The sequence below is a fragment of the Saccopteryx bilineata genome, chromosome 4 (genome assembly GCF_036850765.1).
Source record: "Saccopteryx bilineata isolate mSacBil1 chromosome 4, mSacBil1_pri_phased_curated, whole genome shotgun sequence".
Classification (NCBI taxonomy): domain Eukaryota; kingdom Metazoa; phylum Chordata; class Mammalia; order Chiroptera; family Emballonuridae; genus Saccopteryx; species Saccopteryx bilineata.
Window position 1 is genome coordinate 154,447,754 of NC_089493.1, and position 15,981 is coordinate 154,463,734.

Genomic DNA, 15,981 nt, shown 5'->3' on the forward strand with positions numbered 1-15,981 from the left:
TCTCATGGGACCTCAGTGGACAGGGTTTCCTAAGGCGGAGCCTGAGGCCAGGGACTTGGGGAAAGGTGTGGGTGGGTACATTGCAGGAAGTAGGGTCCTTACTATACAGCCTACCTCCACAGGGCAGCAATGGCACCTTCCTGCTGTCCCTGAGAGGCCCTGATGCAGCAGCCTTCAGTGTTTCCCCCAGCAAGGCGGCAGGCTCAGCTGATGTGCAGGTGCTGGTGAGGGACCCGGAGATGGTGGACTATGAGAAGCAGCCGGTGATGCTGGTGCAGGTAAGGAGCGTTTAGGGGCACTGGGCAGCTCAGGCCATGGAACACTCTAGTTCCAATGATGCTGCCTCCTTCCTTATCCTCAGGTTGTGGCCACTGACTCGGTCAGTGGGAACTCCTCCGAGGCCTTGGTGACCATCCACCTTCGAGACATTAATGACCATAGGCCCACATTCCCTCACAGCCTGTACAACCTCAGTGTCTACGAGCACAGTAAAGTCGGCTATGTGGTGACTAACAGCATCCATGTGAGTGACGGAGGATGGGGTGGGCCAGACTAAGAGGCGCAAGAGGGGCAGAGGGGGGTCTGTGGCCCTGCCTGAGTCTCCATATCACCTGATGCCTTTGGTCTCAGCAAGTGTGCACACATGTGTGAATATGTGTGAGGGTGTGTTTTTGTGGGGTGTCTAGTGTGAATTTGTGTTGGGGTTTTTCCCTTTGTGTCAGGGAGCAGGACACCTCAATGCCCACCTATTGGGTAGGTGGCAGTGAGTACGGTCACTGCTGAACAGTGTGCCATTGTCTGTCTCTGCCTCACAGGCCTTTGACCCAGACATGGGTGAGTGGGGCCACATCACCTACCGCCTGCTTCCAGGGAATGGGTAAGGTCTCCGGATTGGCAGGGGTGTGTGGGGTAGCCAGGTAAAATACAGGACACTCAGTTACTTTGCAATTTCAGATAAACAATGAATATATATATAATATATATATATTATATATATATATTTCATGAGAGGTAGTACAATATTTTTTGTTACTTTGTTGAACTTCAAACTTAAGTGGGCACCTTGTCTCCTTATTTGCTCAATTTGGCCACCGTGCACAGCGCAGATATCTTTGAGGTGGATCCAGACTCAGGGACAGTGAGAGTGAGAAACAGTGAGCTGCTAGACCGGGAGAAGCAGGCCGTGTACTACCTCACGCTGCAGGCCATCGACGGCGGAAACCTGTCGTCCTCCACCACACTGCAGGTCCACCTGCTGGACATCAATGACAACAAGCCAGTGGTCAGCGGCTCCTACAACATCTTTGTCCAGGAGGAGGAGGGCAATGTCTCCGTGACCATCCAGGTACAAGCCAGCCTGGACCTGAGGTTGGGATGGGGGAAGGACACCAAGCCTGGCTCTGTAGTCATGCTGGCCCTGGGCTGGCATCTGCGCTTTGCTGTGTGGCCCTGAGAAAGTCACTCAGCCTCAGTTGGCCTCTGTTTCCTCTTTGGAAAATGAGGGCAATCATACCAATCATTCCCAAAGTCACTGAGGAATAATAAGATAATGTATGTAAAGTACGTGGCACAAAGCCTAGCACAGAGGCCCTCAAAAACATATTACTGCCTGACCAGGTGGTGGTTCAGTGGATAGAGCATTAGACTGGGATGCGGAAGACCCAGGTTCAAGACCCGAGGTTACCAGTTTGAGTGCAGGCTCACCTGGCTTGAGCAAAGCTCACTGGCTTCGACCCAAGGTCGCTGGCTCGAGCAAGGGGTTACTCGGCCTGCTGAAGGCCCACGGTCAAGGCACATATGAGACAGCAATCAATGAACAACTAAGGTGTCTCAACAAAAGAACTGATGATTGATATTTCTCATCTCTCTCCATTTCTGTCTGTCTGTCCCTATCTATTCCTCTCTCTGACTCTGTAAAAAAACCCCCGCCAAAACCAAAAAAAAATTACTTTCCTTCCTCCTTCCCTCCCTCCCTCTCTTCCTCTCTATCTCTCTTTTTTTCTTTCTTTAAGCCAGTGATCTTTGGGCTCAAGCCCGTGACCATAGGGTCATGTCTATGATCCCATGCTCAAGCCAGTGACCTCGTGCTCAAGCTGGCAAGCCTGCCCTCAAGCTGGATGAGCCACACTCAAGCCCAGTGACCTGGGGTTTTAAACCTGGGTCTTCAGTGTCCCAGGTTGACACTCAACCCACTGTGCCACCACCGGTCGGGCCATATTGTCCTTTTTAATTCAGGCCCCTCTTTCTTCCAAAAAGTATTTGAGGTGGCTTAAATTAAAAAGTAAGCTAAAAATATGGAAGGAATAAAGAATGAAAGTAAGGATGGTTTTGTTAAAGGGTACAAAGGTGGATCTAGAACCCAGAGCCACAGAATTGCTTGGAGTGGGCTTAAAAGTCAGTTCTGAGTTTTCCAATGGCCAAGGCAAGAAAGGAAATGAGATCAATGGCTGGGTTCACCGAGTCTATGAGATAAAAACCCATGATTGGCCCCAGAGAACACCGGAGGGAAGCTTCTCCTGCGTCCTCTGAAAGGGGGCCTTGTGAGAAGTGGGCAGGTGGGTCGTCAAGCTGCCACACATGTGGCCATGGCGCTTCCTATCTTTCTGGGGCTGTGCAGTTTCCAGCACACTTTCCCATCCCGGGCTCCTGAGCGACTTGTGAAGCAGATGCTCCAATGGCCGTCATTCTATGGAAGAAAACTGAGGCTCAGGGATGTTATGTGACTTTTCTGTTGTTGCGTAGCCAGTAAAAGCAGTGCTGGGTTGGAGGTCAGACACACTCGCCCTGACCTGGACCTTTTTTCCCGGCTCCTCGATGCGTACCACCTTGGTCTGTGAGCTCCTTGGGCAAGAGCATGTCAGATCTTCTGCTGTAACTGTGGTGCCCAGCGGGAACCCCAAGCAGCACTTGGCGAAGTAGTTGGCCTGAGTTCAGAGTGCCAAGGGATGAACAGATGGGGTCAGGCTTTCAGAATAACCATCTCCGGCTGCCTACACGGTAGGCATTTAATAAACAAGGTTCCAACAGAACTGAAATAAAAGAGCTGAAGTTGGGGGCTGGGGAGGGAGGAAGGGGAAAGAACTGGTCCCAAGTCAGAGTAGTCCACCTCTGGATTCAAAACCACATTTGTTGAGCACCTACTATGCACCAGGCCCTTATTGGACCCCTGGTTTTTTGAAGTGAGTTAGGTGAGGGCACTGGATAATAACCCAATCGGGTCACTTGTGCTATGACTTGTGCTATGTTGAAGGTAATACAGGGATCATGGAAGCATCAACCTGGCTTAGAGTCAGGTAGAGAAGGTGTAGAGGGCATTCAGGGTGAGGGGACAGCATGTGCAAAGGCCCAGGGTCAGGGAAGAACCTGTTGCATTTTTTGGGCTAGATCACCCAAAAGGCAAATCAAGCATGTGTTCAGGATCCTGGCAGGAAAAGAACACATAACGCCATCATGGGCAAAATCATAATTTTATTGTACAGTACACTTATTTTGTGTTTGTTTATACTTTGAATGTCTATAATATACTTCCCCTATGACCTCCTCCTCACTAGAATATCAGCTCCATAAGGGAACTGTCTTGATCCCGGCTCTATTCTTTTTTTTTTTTTTTACAGAGACAGAGAGAGAGTCAGAGAGAGGGATAGTTAGGGACAGACAGACAGGAACAGAGAGAGATGAGAAGCATCAATCATTAGTTTTTCGTTGTGGCACTTTAGTTGTTCATTGATTGCTTTCTCATATGTGCCTTGACCTGGGGTGGGGGGAGGGCTACAGCAGATCAAATAACCCTTTGCTCAAGCCAGCAACCTTGGGTCCAAGCTGGTGAGCTTTGCTCAAACCAGATGAGCCCATGCTCAAGCTGGCGACCTTGGGGTCTCAAACCTGGGTCCTCCAAATCCCAGTCCGATGTTCTATCCACTGCGCCACACCTGGTCAGGCCCAGCTCTATTCTTAATGCCTAGAACAGGGCCAGCATATTTTAGGTACACAGTAAACATTTGTGAGATGAATGAATGGCCATCTCAGAAACTCTTGTAAGCTGTTATCTGACCCTGTTAGGGGGGAAACTCAGGTTGGGAGATTGGCCAACATCCCAGTGGCTTCTGGTGCATTTATTGTCCTCATGGGCTAGTGCTGGAGAGGGAGGCCAGGCTGCAAGGGTGTAACGCAGGACCAGATAACACCTGATGGCTGATGCCCAACCCTGCTTATCTGGCTTACCTATCTGTACAGGCTCACGACAATGACCAGCCAGGCACTGACAACAGCCGCCTGTACTTCAGCCTGCTGCCCAGTCCCTACAGGCACAACTTCTCAGTGGACCCTGACACGGGGCTGCTAAGAAACCTGGGGCTCCTGGACAGAGAAGCCATCGACTTCACTCTGGAGGGACAGATTGTGCTGACTGTGCATGTGGCTGATTGTGGTGTGCCTTTCCTCAGCACTGAGGTCAATGTCACCATCACTGTGGAGGTAAGGCCTGGCTCAGCCAATGGCAAGGGCTCAGGATGGGCCCTATATTGGGGGGCTCCCAAGCAGATGGCCAGCGCCCACCTCCCCGTAGCATGAGTTAAGTTTCTGCCATTTGTGGTATGGTGGCTAAGAGTTCTGGAGCCAGGCTGGTGGGTTAGAAACCTGGCTCCCTGACTGGGTGTCTCTAGGCAATTACTCAGCCTCTTGGTGCCCTCAAGTTCCTCATCTGTAAATGAGGATGAAGATAAGACAGTGAGGTAACAAATGGAAAGTGTTTTGAAGAATGCCTGACCCATAAAAGGTACTTAGTGACTGTTAGCTCTAATTATCATTTACAAATCCACCTGAATCCCTCCTGTCTTCCACCACCATTCAGGGGCAAAAAGATGGGGTGAAAACCAGCATTTACAGTGTCAACTGCACACCTGGCAGTGCAAGGGAACAATGTTAAAATTTAACATTTTATTGATCAAGAAACTGAGGCACAGCCTGACCTGTGGTGGTGCAGTGGATGGAGCGTTGACCCAGAATGCTGAGGTCGCCAGTTTGAAACCCTGAGCTTGCCTGGTCAAGGCACATATGGAAGTTGATGCTTCCTGCTCCTCTCCCCTTCTTCTTCCCTCTCTCTCTAAAAATGAATAAATAAAACCTTTAAAAAAAAAAAAGAAACAGAGAGGCTGAGTAGCTTGCCAAGGGCCTCAGAAAGGGGTTTTGAACCCAGTCAGTATGGTACTGAGACTGCTAGCCCACAAACCACCTCCTCTAGATTCTAGAGTCTAGAAGGTGCATCTTTACCACGCCCATGGTGTGGGTGCAGCCCCTGTGGCTGTGCAGTGCACGGCCTGCACCGCCCCACAGGGCATCCCTGTGTCCCAATGCCACTTTCCTTCAGGGGTTGGATTGGTACCTCAGGGAAAATGGAGAAACGGAAGCTGAGTTAGGACTTGCCAACTGCCCTTGCACTAGAAGTGGGCCACAACGAAGGCAGAAGGCAGCGCTGTGTTTAGTGAGTGAGGAGGTACTTTCACTGCTGTGAGCTGGTCCTCACCATGGCCCTGTAAGCAGGGACTTTGGCCCCATTTTTCAGATGAAGACACTGAGGCCCTGAGAGGTAGAAGTCAGATGCAAGGCAGAGGTGGGGTGGATTTGACTTGCAGCTGTGCTCTCAGCCACCCCTGCAGGTTGGGAGGGCCTCGAGAAGGCAGCTGGCCACGTGCACCGAGCCTGTCACACCATTTCTGGGCAATCACCATCAGAAAATATGGCTAGTTAAGGGGTGGGGGTGTTGGCTTTCAAAGATGTCCAGTTTACCATTATTTAGAAAGAGCTTAAAGCAGAAGCAGGTGTCTGTGGGCTGCCTGGGGGAAGGCTGGAAAAGCCAAGGGCACCCCCAGGGTCCCTCAGGGCAGGGCAGAAGTGGCAGGTGGAGTTGGTTGCCACAGTGGCAATGCTCTGTGCGGGGTGGCCAAGGCTGCAGAGGGAGGCGCACAGAAGGCTGAGCTGTGGTCAGAGAAGCAGGGAGGAGGCGGGGCTCCCTGAAAGTGTGTAACTCAGGTCAGGGGTCCCAGCACAGGCCTCTGGGCTCATTCCGCCCTCTCAAAGGCTATCTCCTCAGCAGTGATGTGAGTGGTGCTGACCAAGGAGACCTGAGTCTGGGCTTTGGGCTGGAGAAAGGGTTGGTGTTTCAGACTGGCTCTGGGAGGCTGAGCCTGGGGTTCCTGAGGTTCCTGGACTCAGAACTGCCCCTGTCTACAGGACATCAATGATAATCTGCCCATCTTCAACCAGCCCAACTACACCTTCCCAGTGCGGGAGAGGGACCCTGGTAAGTCCTTTCTGGGTCAGGCTGACATGGGGGCTGGGGCCCAGTGTGGCGTATAACCCCTCCCAGGGCAACCCTGACATGCCTGAGGAAAGTGAGAGCAGGGGACAACTCTGGTGGCCAGGCCAGGAATTCTTCCGAATTCTGCCCCCCACCCCCCTTCACAGGAGTGCTGGTGGGCGTGGTGAAGGCCTGGGATGCAGACCAGACGGAAGCCAACAACCGCATCAGCTTCAGCCTGTCAGGGAATGGCGCCAACAACTTCATGCTCCGAGGCTCGGTGCTAGGGTCTGGGTGGGCCGAGGGCCTCCTCTGGCTGCCCTCAGACATGAGCTTGGACTATGAGACCCAGACCGCCTTCAGGCTGAATGTGCGTGCTGAGAACCCAGGCCCCCAGGGGGCTGAGGCCACAGCAGAAATCTCTGTATCTGTGGAGGACGTGAACGATGAGCCACCCACCCTGGACTCGGCCTCGCTCCGGGGCATCTGTGTGGCTGAGAATGGCTCGCAGCACGGTGTGGTGGCTCAGGTGGTTGCCCAGGATGTGGATACTGATTCCCAGCTGGAGGTGCAGTTTGTGACCGTCATCTGTACTAAGGCCAGTGTCGATGTGGGCAGCCTGTGCCGTGGCTGGTTCTCTGTGCTGATCAACGGCTCTGTGCTCATCAATCAGAGCGAGGCCATTGACTACGAGACCTGTGACCTGGTCACGCTGGTCGTGCGGGCCTATGACCTCACAACAGACCCTCGGTTCCAGGCCTACAGTGACAATGGTGAGGCGGCCTGGTGGGTGGGGCATGGCAAGCTGCACCATAGGGACTGTGAGAAAGAGCCCTGGGCTGCAATCTGCAAGGTCTGGGTTCAAATCCTGACTCCGGCTCTTATCAGCTGTGTCACTGGGCAATTATGACACCTTCCTAAGGCTCATTGTCCTTGTCTGTCAGGCGAAGTTGGGTAGTAGTAGGTCAGTTGTGCAGATCAGATGAGAGCACCATGGACAGCATTTAACACAGTGCCCAGTGTACAGCGGGCACTTTTTTTTTTTTAAATTTATTTTACTGATTTTAGAGAGAGAGGAAGGGGAGAGAGAGATATATAGAGAGACAGGGAGACAGGAACATCAATCTTCCTGTATGTGCCCTGACCGGGGATTGAACCGTCAACCTTTGTGCTTTGAGACGAAGTTTTAACCAACCAAGCTATCTGGCCAGGGCAGCGGGCACTTTTTGACGCTGTCATTTTGTGAGGTGGCGTAAGGACAGAGCACACTTCCAAATCAGATGTGTCCTTGTGTCCTACCTTTGACCCAAAGAGCAAAACAACCATATTGCTAGTTAGCATACACAGAGTCCTTACTATAGCCAAGAGCTGTGCCAGTCACCTGGGGAGCATTTCTTCATTTAGCTCCCACACAACCCCTAAAGTAGGTGATCCCCAGACAATTTTTTTTTTTTTTTTTTTGCATTTTTCTGAAGCTGGAAACAGGGAGAGACAGTCTGACAGACTCCCGCATGCGCCCGACCGGGATCCACCCGGCACGCCCACCAGGGGGCGACGCTCTGCCCACCAGGGGGCGATGTTCTGCCCATCCTGGGCGTCGCCATGTTGTGACCAGAGCCACTCTAGCGCCTGAGGCAGAGACCACAGAGCCATCCCCAGCGCCCGGGCCATTTTTGCTCCAATGGAGCCTTGGCTGCGGGAGGGGAAGAGAGAGACAGAGAGGAAAGCGCGGCGGAGGGGTGGAGAAGCAAATGGGCGCTTCTCCTGTGTGCCCTGGCCGGGAATCGAACCCGGGTCCTCTGCACGCTAGGCCGACGCTCTACCGCTGAGCCATCCGGCCAGGGCTATCCCCAGACAATTTTATAGAGGAGGAAATAGGCACAGAGTGGGCAGTTAAGTAACCTGGCTTACACAGCTAGTACATGTCAGTATAGTATTGTCAGATGTACCTGGGTTGGGCTCCGTCCTGGCCCACCACTCTGGCTGTGTGACCCTGGGTAAGTTGCTTACCTTCTCGGAGGTCTGAGAAGGATACACCCCCCCCCACACACACACAAGGGTCAGAGGAGACTGAGTGGAGCAAGGGAGGGGACTGAGCATGGGTGATCCATGGGAGGGAGGCTGCTGGGAATATGGCTGAGACCCAGGCTCTCTGGACGAGGACTTTGCTTAGATACCCAAGCCAGCCAACCTTGTTTCCTAGGAAGCCTCCTTATTACCATTGAGGACATAAATGACAATGAACCATATTTTCTCCCTGAGAACAAGACTTTTGGTAAGTAGCAGCCTTCTCCCTCCCTACCTCCAGGACTACCTTTGGGTAACTCCCATAGACCCTCCTCAGGCCCCAGGTGGCCCTTAGACAGGGAGGACAGCCTCTTGTCCTGCCTCTCTCCTGATATTTCCACAGGAGGAGAGACCTGAGCATTCATACCAGATCTTCCCCAACTCATATCTGATTCTGGACCAGGCCCTCCCTCTCTGGGTCTCAGTTTCCCCATCTGCACAATGGGAGATGATGACCTGCTAGCTGATGGCTCCGGGGCAGTTGTTATAGGAGTCTCTGGTGGTAGAGAGGTTGAGGGCAGGTTTGGGGGACTGAGCTGAGCTTGCGGTCAGCACTAGGCCAGGTGAACACTGGTCCTGACCCCACTGACCCCTTCCTATCCATACTTGTAGTGATCATCCCAGAACTTGTGATACCCAACCAGCAGGTGGCTTCCGTGCGGGTAAGTCCTTGGCTCTCGCCTTTGTCAGTGCTGCCGGCCCAGCAGACACAGGGCCACGGCCTTTAGGCCTTTGAGCCGCCCTCAGATGCTTTAACACTGGAAAGGAAATTTATTGGCTTCAACATATGAGAAGAAAACCCCAGAATGGAAGTGAACACCTGCCTGATTGATATGATTAAACTTCATTCATTGTTAAATTTAGTATCATAAAAATTTCATGACCATAAAAACTACTTTCAGGCTAGATTTGTCTCCCTACGCCAAGATTCTTGAGTATCACAGAGAAATCAACTGTACATTGAATGAATTCCTTGTAGTTAAATAATTTCCAGAGCAACATCATAAAAAGACTTAATTCTTTGTGGTGTTGGATGCGGGTGTGTTTCTTAGAAGGCGGTGGCTATGCTGAGCATGGGTGAGACCTCCCCCAAGCCTGGGCCCTGGGCCAGGCTGGGCCTCTTACTGACCTGGGGTGCTGCCATGCCTTTGTGGAATTCAGTTCCCTCCTAGACAAGAAGCTGGCAGTTCCTGGCAGTAATCTCTAATGCAGAGGCGGCAGCATCTGGGTGCCCCTCACTGTGCTGTGGGGAGGGCATGGGTGCAGGAGATGAGCGGCTGGGCCTGCCCCGCTCAGAGCTGAGTCTTCACAGGACAGCATCTCTCTCGGAGCCTCAGTTTGCTTCAGAAAGTGTGGATAATATTCTCCCTCTCTAGGTTCTTTCAAGCTTTATACAGTCAGTTTTCCAATCTTTAGCCAGTTGCCATCCAATGCCATGAGTCTGCCCATGGCTTTGAACAATTTTTTTTAAATTAACTTTTTTTTGAAAATTAAACACCAGCTTTGGCCTCATCCTGAACAATGACATCAGTGGACTCGTAGGTCTGTGTGTTGGTTATATTTTTCTCTAAAAGATACTAGAATGAATAGAAATGTGTCTGCTCTCTCTCATTTCACGACTCAGTAGGGGAATCTGTACTCACGCCAGTAAGCACTGAATGGAGGGCTCCAAGGCAAGGAGCCTGGCCATAGGAGCGGCTCAGGAAATCGCAGTGTCCGTGTGTGTCCGTGTGTGTGTGTGCGCATGCGCGCGCACATGCGCGTGCGGGGGGGGGGATAGTGGGTGGGACGGGACACGATTTCCACATGAAAGGGAATTTGGGGGGTAACCTGTTGGGTTGGGGGGGCAGAGGCAGGGACTTGCCTAAAACTATATTTATCTAGAGCATTTGCTCAGTTGGGGTGGCCTGTGGGGAAGGCTGAGTGATCATGCAGACCAACCTCCCAGGCCACCCTGGCTTCTGTTTCCTGCTGGGGGTGGAGGGGCCCCTGGTCTGGCCCACAGATGTTGTCCACTCTTGTTCTCAGGCCAGAGACAATGACTCGGGGAACAACGGGGCCATCCTCTTCTCCATCCTCCAAGTGGATTTCATCACTAAGGATGGAGCCATGATTCCTTTCCAGGGCTTCTTCCGGGTCTCCACCTCCTCAGAGGCTGACGTGTTCATTGGCAACATTGAGTAACTGTGGGCAGCTCCTTGGGGGAGGGGGAGCCCAAAGGAGACCTCAAGGCAGTGCGTTTCCCATCCTTGGATGTGTACAAATAGGTTCCAGAGGACTCCAGCTTGGGTCCAAGGCTCAGCTGTGCCTTCTTCCTTTTATAGGCTAGTCACCAGCCTTGATTCCACTCTCCAAGGCACCTACCAAGTGACAGTCCAGGCCCGGGACAGACCTTTAGTGCCTCCTGCCCAGGAAGCCAACATCACCCTAAATGTGAGCACTGGTCCTTGCCTGCAGCCCCTGGAGCCCTTCACCAGCCTCTGGCCGCTTGTGCCTCATCTCCCTCCATGCCCTCCTCCCGTAGCTCTTCACTGTGGACCAGAGCTACCGGGTGAGGTTGCAGTTCTCCACGAGCAAGGAGGAGGTGGGCGCCAACACGGAGGAGATTAAGGCGTAGGTCTGGGGGCCTGGGGAACTGTGGGAGAGGACAGGGCCTGGGAGCCTGGTCCCTGGTGAGACCTGGATGGAATGTCTCTCAATCCTGCCCCAGACTCACATTGTCTCTTGTCCCTGTCCTTGACCCTGTACCTGCACTTGCTTTCTGCATGTCCCCAGAAGCCACTGTTGGGCTGGGCAGGGAGAAACCTAAACCAGGCTACCATGCACAGTTACTACGGTTGTGTGCTGCACAAGCACTCTGCCTGCCAAGCTAGAAACCCAGCCTTAGAGGAAGGAGCTTCCTTGTCAATTTGCAGCGAGTTGCTACCTGCTGAGCCAATGGGGTTGTCCAATGGAAGTGCCCCTTTCTAATTCACACAATTCCCAATTCCACTGGCAGAGGCCTGGCCACAAGCTGGGTTTAAGGCTCCTACCCCATGCCTCTGTGACATCTGCCCCCTTTGTAGGGCTCTTGCCCAGGTGACCAGGACTACTATCTACATTGTTGACATTAAGGACATAAAATCCATGACTCGGTGAGTGCCTGCAGGCCTGGTGGTTGGCATGAGGAAGAGGGTGGTCCTAAGCTGCTCTTCATCCTTCACCCCTGCCCCATTTCAGGGCCCGAGGCCGTTCCTACCTTGATGCCTACTTTGTCTTCTCCAATGGGTCAGCCCTGACACTTGATGAACTGAATGTGTGAGTGGGGCTGGTCTTAGGTGGGCAGGAGGACGACCAGGAAGCTTGGGGGATGCCAGTGTCCCTTGGGTCTGAGTGGGGCTCTGTGCACAGGATTATCCGGAGTGACCAGGACTCACTGGTACAGCTGCTGAAGCTGGGGCTGGTAGTGGTGGTGAGTGACGGCAGGCGGGAGGAGTGGGGTGGGGTGGCCACGCCCACCGCAGAGCCTCCCTCACTCCTTTTTCTCCAGGGCTCCCAGGAGGTCCAGGAGTCAGACCTGCCGAAGCTGCTCAGTAGTGTCGCCATAGGATTGGGAGTAGCTTTGCTGCTGGTCATCGTGATCATGATCATGGCCCTCATGTGTACCCGAAAGAGGTGCTCTTCCCATCCTGTGTCTCTAGTCCCACCTCTTCCACTTGTACCCCCAGACATGTGGGGGGGGGGGTAAAAGAACTTGGGTTTAGGCATCAGGTATATCTGTATTCAGTCCCCAGGGACCTGTTGTGACATCTTGGGTAGATTATCTCCCTTCCCTGAGCCTCAGTTTCCTCATCTGCAGAATGGGCATGACACTAGATTCCTCAAAGTCCTAAAGGAAGCAATGTGCATCTCAAACCCAGCAAGATGTCTGGCACACATAATGCATTTAATAAATGCTGTTTCTTTTTCCATTTTCAATACATTTGTATTTAGTAGCCACATCTGGGTTTGATTCTAAGCCTTGCCGGTAGTCAGCTGTGTGGCCTTTAGCAAATCCTTTCCCTTCTCTGGGTATTACTTGTACTCTTTCAAAATGGAGCAAATACTCTCACCTGCCAGGGTGGTTGTAAAGTCACACTCCCAGGGCCTGCACGGGTACACAGTGGGTTTGCGGGGAAAATACCCCCTCCTGGTTTCCCATAGCTACCACCGGAAGCTTCGGGCTATAAAGGCTGCCAAGGAGGCCCGTAACACAGCAGCAGGGGTGCTGCCCTCAGCCTCTGCCATCCCCGGGACTAACATGTACACCACTGAGCGGTGCGTGGAGCTCAAAGGGTGGGTGGTGGACCCATGGGGCGGCTGAGACCCACAGCTGCTTGACTAGACCTCATTCCCCAGGGCCAATCCCGTGCTGAACCTCTGCACCAAGGAGCTGGACTTTGAGTCCCAATCCTCCTCCAGTGATCTGGACCATCTCAGGTGAGCAGTGACTCTCACAGCTATGCCAGCTGGTGGTTGTGTTGATGGTGGTGGTGGTGGTGGCAGTAGTGATGGTGATGGTGATGGTGGTAGTAATGGTGATGTGTGGTGGTGATGCTATTGATAGTGGTAGTGATGATGGTGTGGCTGAGAAGGTAGCAGAGGCAGTGGTGCTTCTTGACGAGACAGGGTCTGCCAGCTATCTGAACTCCATCATCTCTCCCACAGCCTCAACTCCCTGGATGACAACTCTGTGGACCTGGAAAATAACAAACAGAGAATCAAGGCAAGAGGGGGGATGTGTTTTTGCCTGGGGATTCTGACTTGGGGTCCTTCTCTGGAGGGGTGGGGTTCAGGAGAGAGCTGAAGGACCTGCTGCTGACTTGGGCACATCTCTGCTCCAGGCCCTGGATACCTTATGGCTTTGGAATGGTGTCTAATCCCTGCTCCTCTACTATTTACTGTGACCCTGGGTTGGTGACTTCTCCCTCTGGTTTTATCACCTGCAAATGGGGATCAGTTTACCAACCATGCAGGACTGCAGTGAGGATGAAATAAGAGAGGGTATAAAACCACTTGGTACAAAGCAACTGTGAATATCTCCGGCTCCCAGCTTTATGTCCCTTATATAAAAGCTGAGAGGCAGGGGGAAGAGATCTGGAGGTAAATATAACCTAGCAAAGGAGAGAAGGTAGGCTCAAATAAACAACAGTACCATCATATGCTCAATAGGTTAATTGATTCTATTAGCTCGAGGTTATGCAGCCTGGGCTGCTGATTGGAATTGTGTGTGTGGCTCTTTAGAAATCCTGGGTCACCAGTTAGGAACTCTGATCCGATGGCTGACGTGGGCCTGGCATGAATGAATTGTTAAAGCTCCCGGTGTTCTCCTGGGCTGGCAGGATTGAGAAGCACGAGAGGGGTGGGTTGGGCACCAGACTCAGAAGGAACCACCATACTCCTTCCAGCGCTTTGGAAACCAGCACTGGAGTCGGAACTCTAAGGCCCACTGAGCTTGAATGTCTGTGGCTCTGTGTGTGTGTGCGTGCGGGGTGGTTAGAGAGCCACTGCCCTCTGGGTCTCACCCTCAGCTGTGTCCTGCTCTCTGGGGGTGACCATCCTTCCTTCAGTACTTAATTTCCCTTGAAGATGCCTTACGTGGAAGGACTTGGTCAACCAAAGCCTCTTTTGGGTGTTAAAATACCAGACTGTTGCATAAGGACCTGGCTGTAACATGGAGGCCACCAAACAGGCCTGCAAGGGTAGGGGTTGTAGATGGCAATCCCAGCCACAAGCAGTGGTGGAGGTCTCTGGGAGAACGGCTCTCTCTGACTGAAAATGGTTTCAGGCAAAAACTCCAGTGAACATACTTTGGGGGAAGTGAGGCAGAAAAGAACAGTCTTGCCTGCCAGAGTCGGCAGCCAGACCAGTGGCTCCCGGAGGAGTCCAGATCTGGCCCCCAGAAGGGACTGAAGTCAGGGGCCCAGCAATGGGGCTAGACCTGGGGGTTAGGGAAGGTAGAGAACTCTGAAGAGTCTGGAGAGGGAGGGGGCCAGGCCACTGAGAGCCTCCAAAGCCAGGAGAGAGCCCAGACTGTCCTGGGATGGCAGGGGGTCATTATATTTCCAGAAGCTGCCCAGGCTCCACCCCCTCTCCTGCAGCAGGCAGGCCCCGGAGGCCATGGGCCTTCTCAGGAACTGAATGCCCTTCTCCTTGGCTGAGTGGGGAACAGAGTGGTGGGCCTTTCCCTCAGATGCCTAGTGCCCTGACTCAGCCAAGACCTTTGTGGTCGTGTAGAAGTTTTGAGAAACCTGAGGGGTCATCCAAGCCTACCTTTTTAAGCTACCAAGACCAGGGAGGAATGCTGACTTGCCCAAGGTCAGAAAGCTTGCAAGGCAAAGGCAAACCAGAACCCGGGTTTTCTGTCTGCCAGGCCCAGTCGCATTTTCCTGGGCTGCGCTGTGCCTACAGCTGCTACAGGGGGTTAGTGGTGAGGGCTTTAGGCAGCACAAGGAGAATGGTTAGCCTAACCTGAGGCCCCTCAGCTGTTTCACTGTTCACCAGGGACGGGTAGAGCCCCAGTCTGAAACAGCCCTGGGAGTGCCCTAGGCAGGGCAGTGCTGGGGGCTCTGCCCTGTGGCGTCTGCTGTGGAGGAGTTGACCCTGGGGCTGGTCCACTGGAAGGTGCACTTGTGAGGTGTGTATGACTGGTCATGTGTGTGCTCTGCATGTCACATGGGGAGGGAGAAGAAAAGGCAGGGAGATGCATGAGTGTGCACCACAATGAACAGGATGGGACCCTGGTTGCAGCATGTCCTTCTGAGGCTGACAAATGTCAAACTGAACCAGAGGCAGCGCTGTGCTGTGGACAAACTTCAGAACCAGCAAGACCAGCAGCCCAAAGCCTGCTCTGTCTGCCCCTCCCTGGCCATGAGAGCCTTCTAGGCTTCAGTTTCCACATCTGTAAAGTGGGGCACACAATTCCTCCCTAGGGGACTCCTTGGGTACTTCAGGTAATGGATAGACTGCACCCAGCATGGTGCCTGCCATGGGGTGCAGGTGGCAGGAATTGCTGGACTGGCTCCTTGGCACAAGACCCAGGGTCTGGCATTATTCAGGACTGGGCAGAACACCAACGTGCTGTTGTGTCTTTAGATAGGGCAAAGGCAAGAGTAGCCTCTCCGCATCCAGCCTGCCACTTGAGCCCATCTGTACCTCCAGTGGCTATGGCCATCTCTGGGGTATAGCCAAGGAACTGAGGCCCAAAGAGGAGCAGGGATGGACTCCGACCAAGGAGCCACCTCATTGTGTAGGCTTGAAGGTCCACCCATTTCCTAGGGCTGGGGGAGATTGCCCCACTTTGCCCTGCCCTTCACACTGTCCCTCTCTCCCCTACAGATGGAGCCCCAGGGAAGTCCAGTGGGACCGGAGGCAGAGCCTCTGAGCGTGGTGCTGGCAGGAAGGCAGGCGGGTGTAGGTGGCCAGCAGGGCTTATCCTTCACCAACGCTGGCTTGGACACCACAGATCTGTGACGAGGCCCTGCCGCAGGGCTCTAAACAGGCCCCCACTCTTCTGGTCTACCTTGGAAGAGACCCTGTCTCCCCCAAACTATACCTACCCTCCCTGAACATAATAATATATTGTGTTGCTCTGTCTCCCT

The 15,981-nt window shown here is 53.1% G+C and overlaps 1 protein-coding gene across 2 annotated transcripts in view; it reads left to right on the forward strand.

The window, feature by feature from the left end:
• The window catches only part of CDHR2 (cadherin related family member 2), a 33,457-nt gene extending 17,481 nt beyond the window's left edge, over nucleotides 1-15,976 (forward strand). For both annotated transcript variants that reach the window (XM_066272281.1, XM_066272280.1), the window contains exons 13-32: nucleotides 123-278; nucleotides 362-523; nucleotides 816-877; nucleotides 1,102-1,345; nucleotides 4,234-4,473; nucleotides 6,229-6,298; nucleotides 6,463-7,068; nucleotides 8,499-8,570; nucleotides 8,975-9,024; nucleotides 10,391-10,542; nucleotides 10,687-10,795; nucleotides 10,887-10,975; nucleotides 11,428-11,496; nucleotides 11,582-11,659; nucleotides 11,753-11,813; nucleotides 11,892-12,016; nucleotides 12,545-12,658; nucleotides 12,740-12,820; nucleotides 13,049-13,106; nucleotides 15,719-15,976. In XM_066272281.1, the coding sequence (XP_066128378.1) occupies nucleotides 123-278; nucleotides 362-523; nucleotides 816-877; nucleotides 1,102-1,345; nucleotides 4,234-4,473; nucleotides 6,229-6,298; nucleotides 6,463-7,068; nucleotides 8,499-8,570; nucleotides 8,975-9,024; nucleotides 10,391-10,542; nucleotides 10,687-10,795; nucleotides 10,887-10,975; nucleotides 11,428-11,496; nucleotides 11,582-11,659; nucleotides 11,753-11,813; nucleotides 11,892-12,016; nucleotides 12,545-12,658; nucleotides 12,740-12,820; nucleotides 13,049-13,106; nucleotides 15,719-15,853 (2,733 nt within the window). In that variant the 3' untranslated portion in view covers nucleotides 15,854-15,976. The remainder of the gene's footprint in view (nucleotides 1-122; nucleotides 279-361; nucleotides 524-815; nucleotides 878-1,101; nucleotides 1,346-4,233; nucleotides 4,474-6,228; nucleotides 6,299-6,462; nucleotides 7,069-8,498; nucleotides 8,571-8,974; nucleotides 9,025-10,390; nucleotides 10,543-10,686; nucleotides 10,796-10,886; nucleotides 10,976-11,427; nucleotides 11,497-11,581; nucleotides 11,660-11,752; nucleotides 11,814-11,891; nucleotides 12,017-12,544; nucleotides 12,659-12,739; nucleotides 12,821-13,048; nucleotides 13,107-15,718) is intronic.
• The last annotated feature ends 5 nt before the right edge of the window (nucleotides 15,977-15,981 follow it).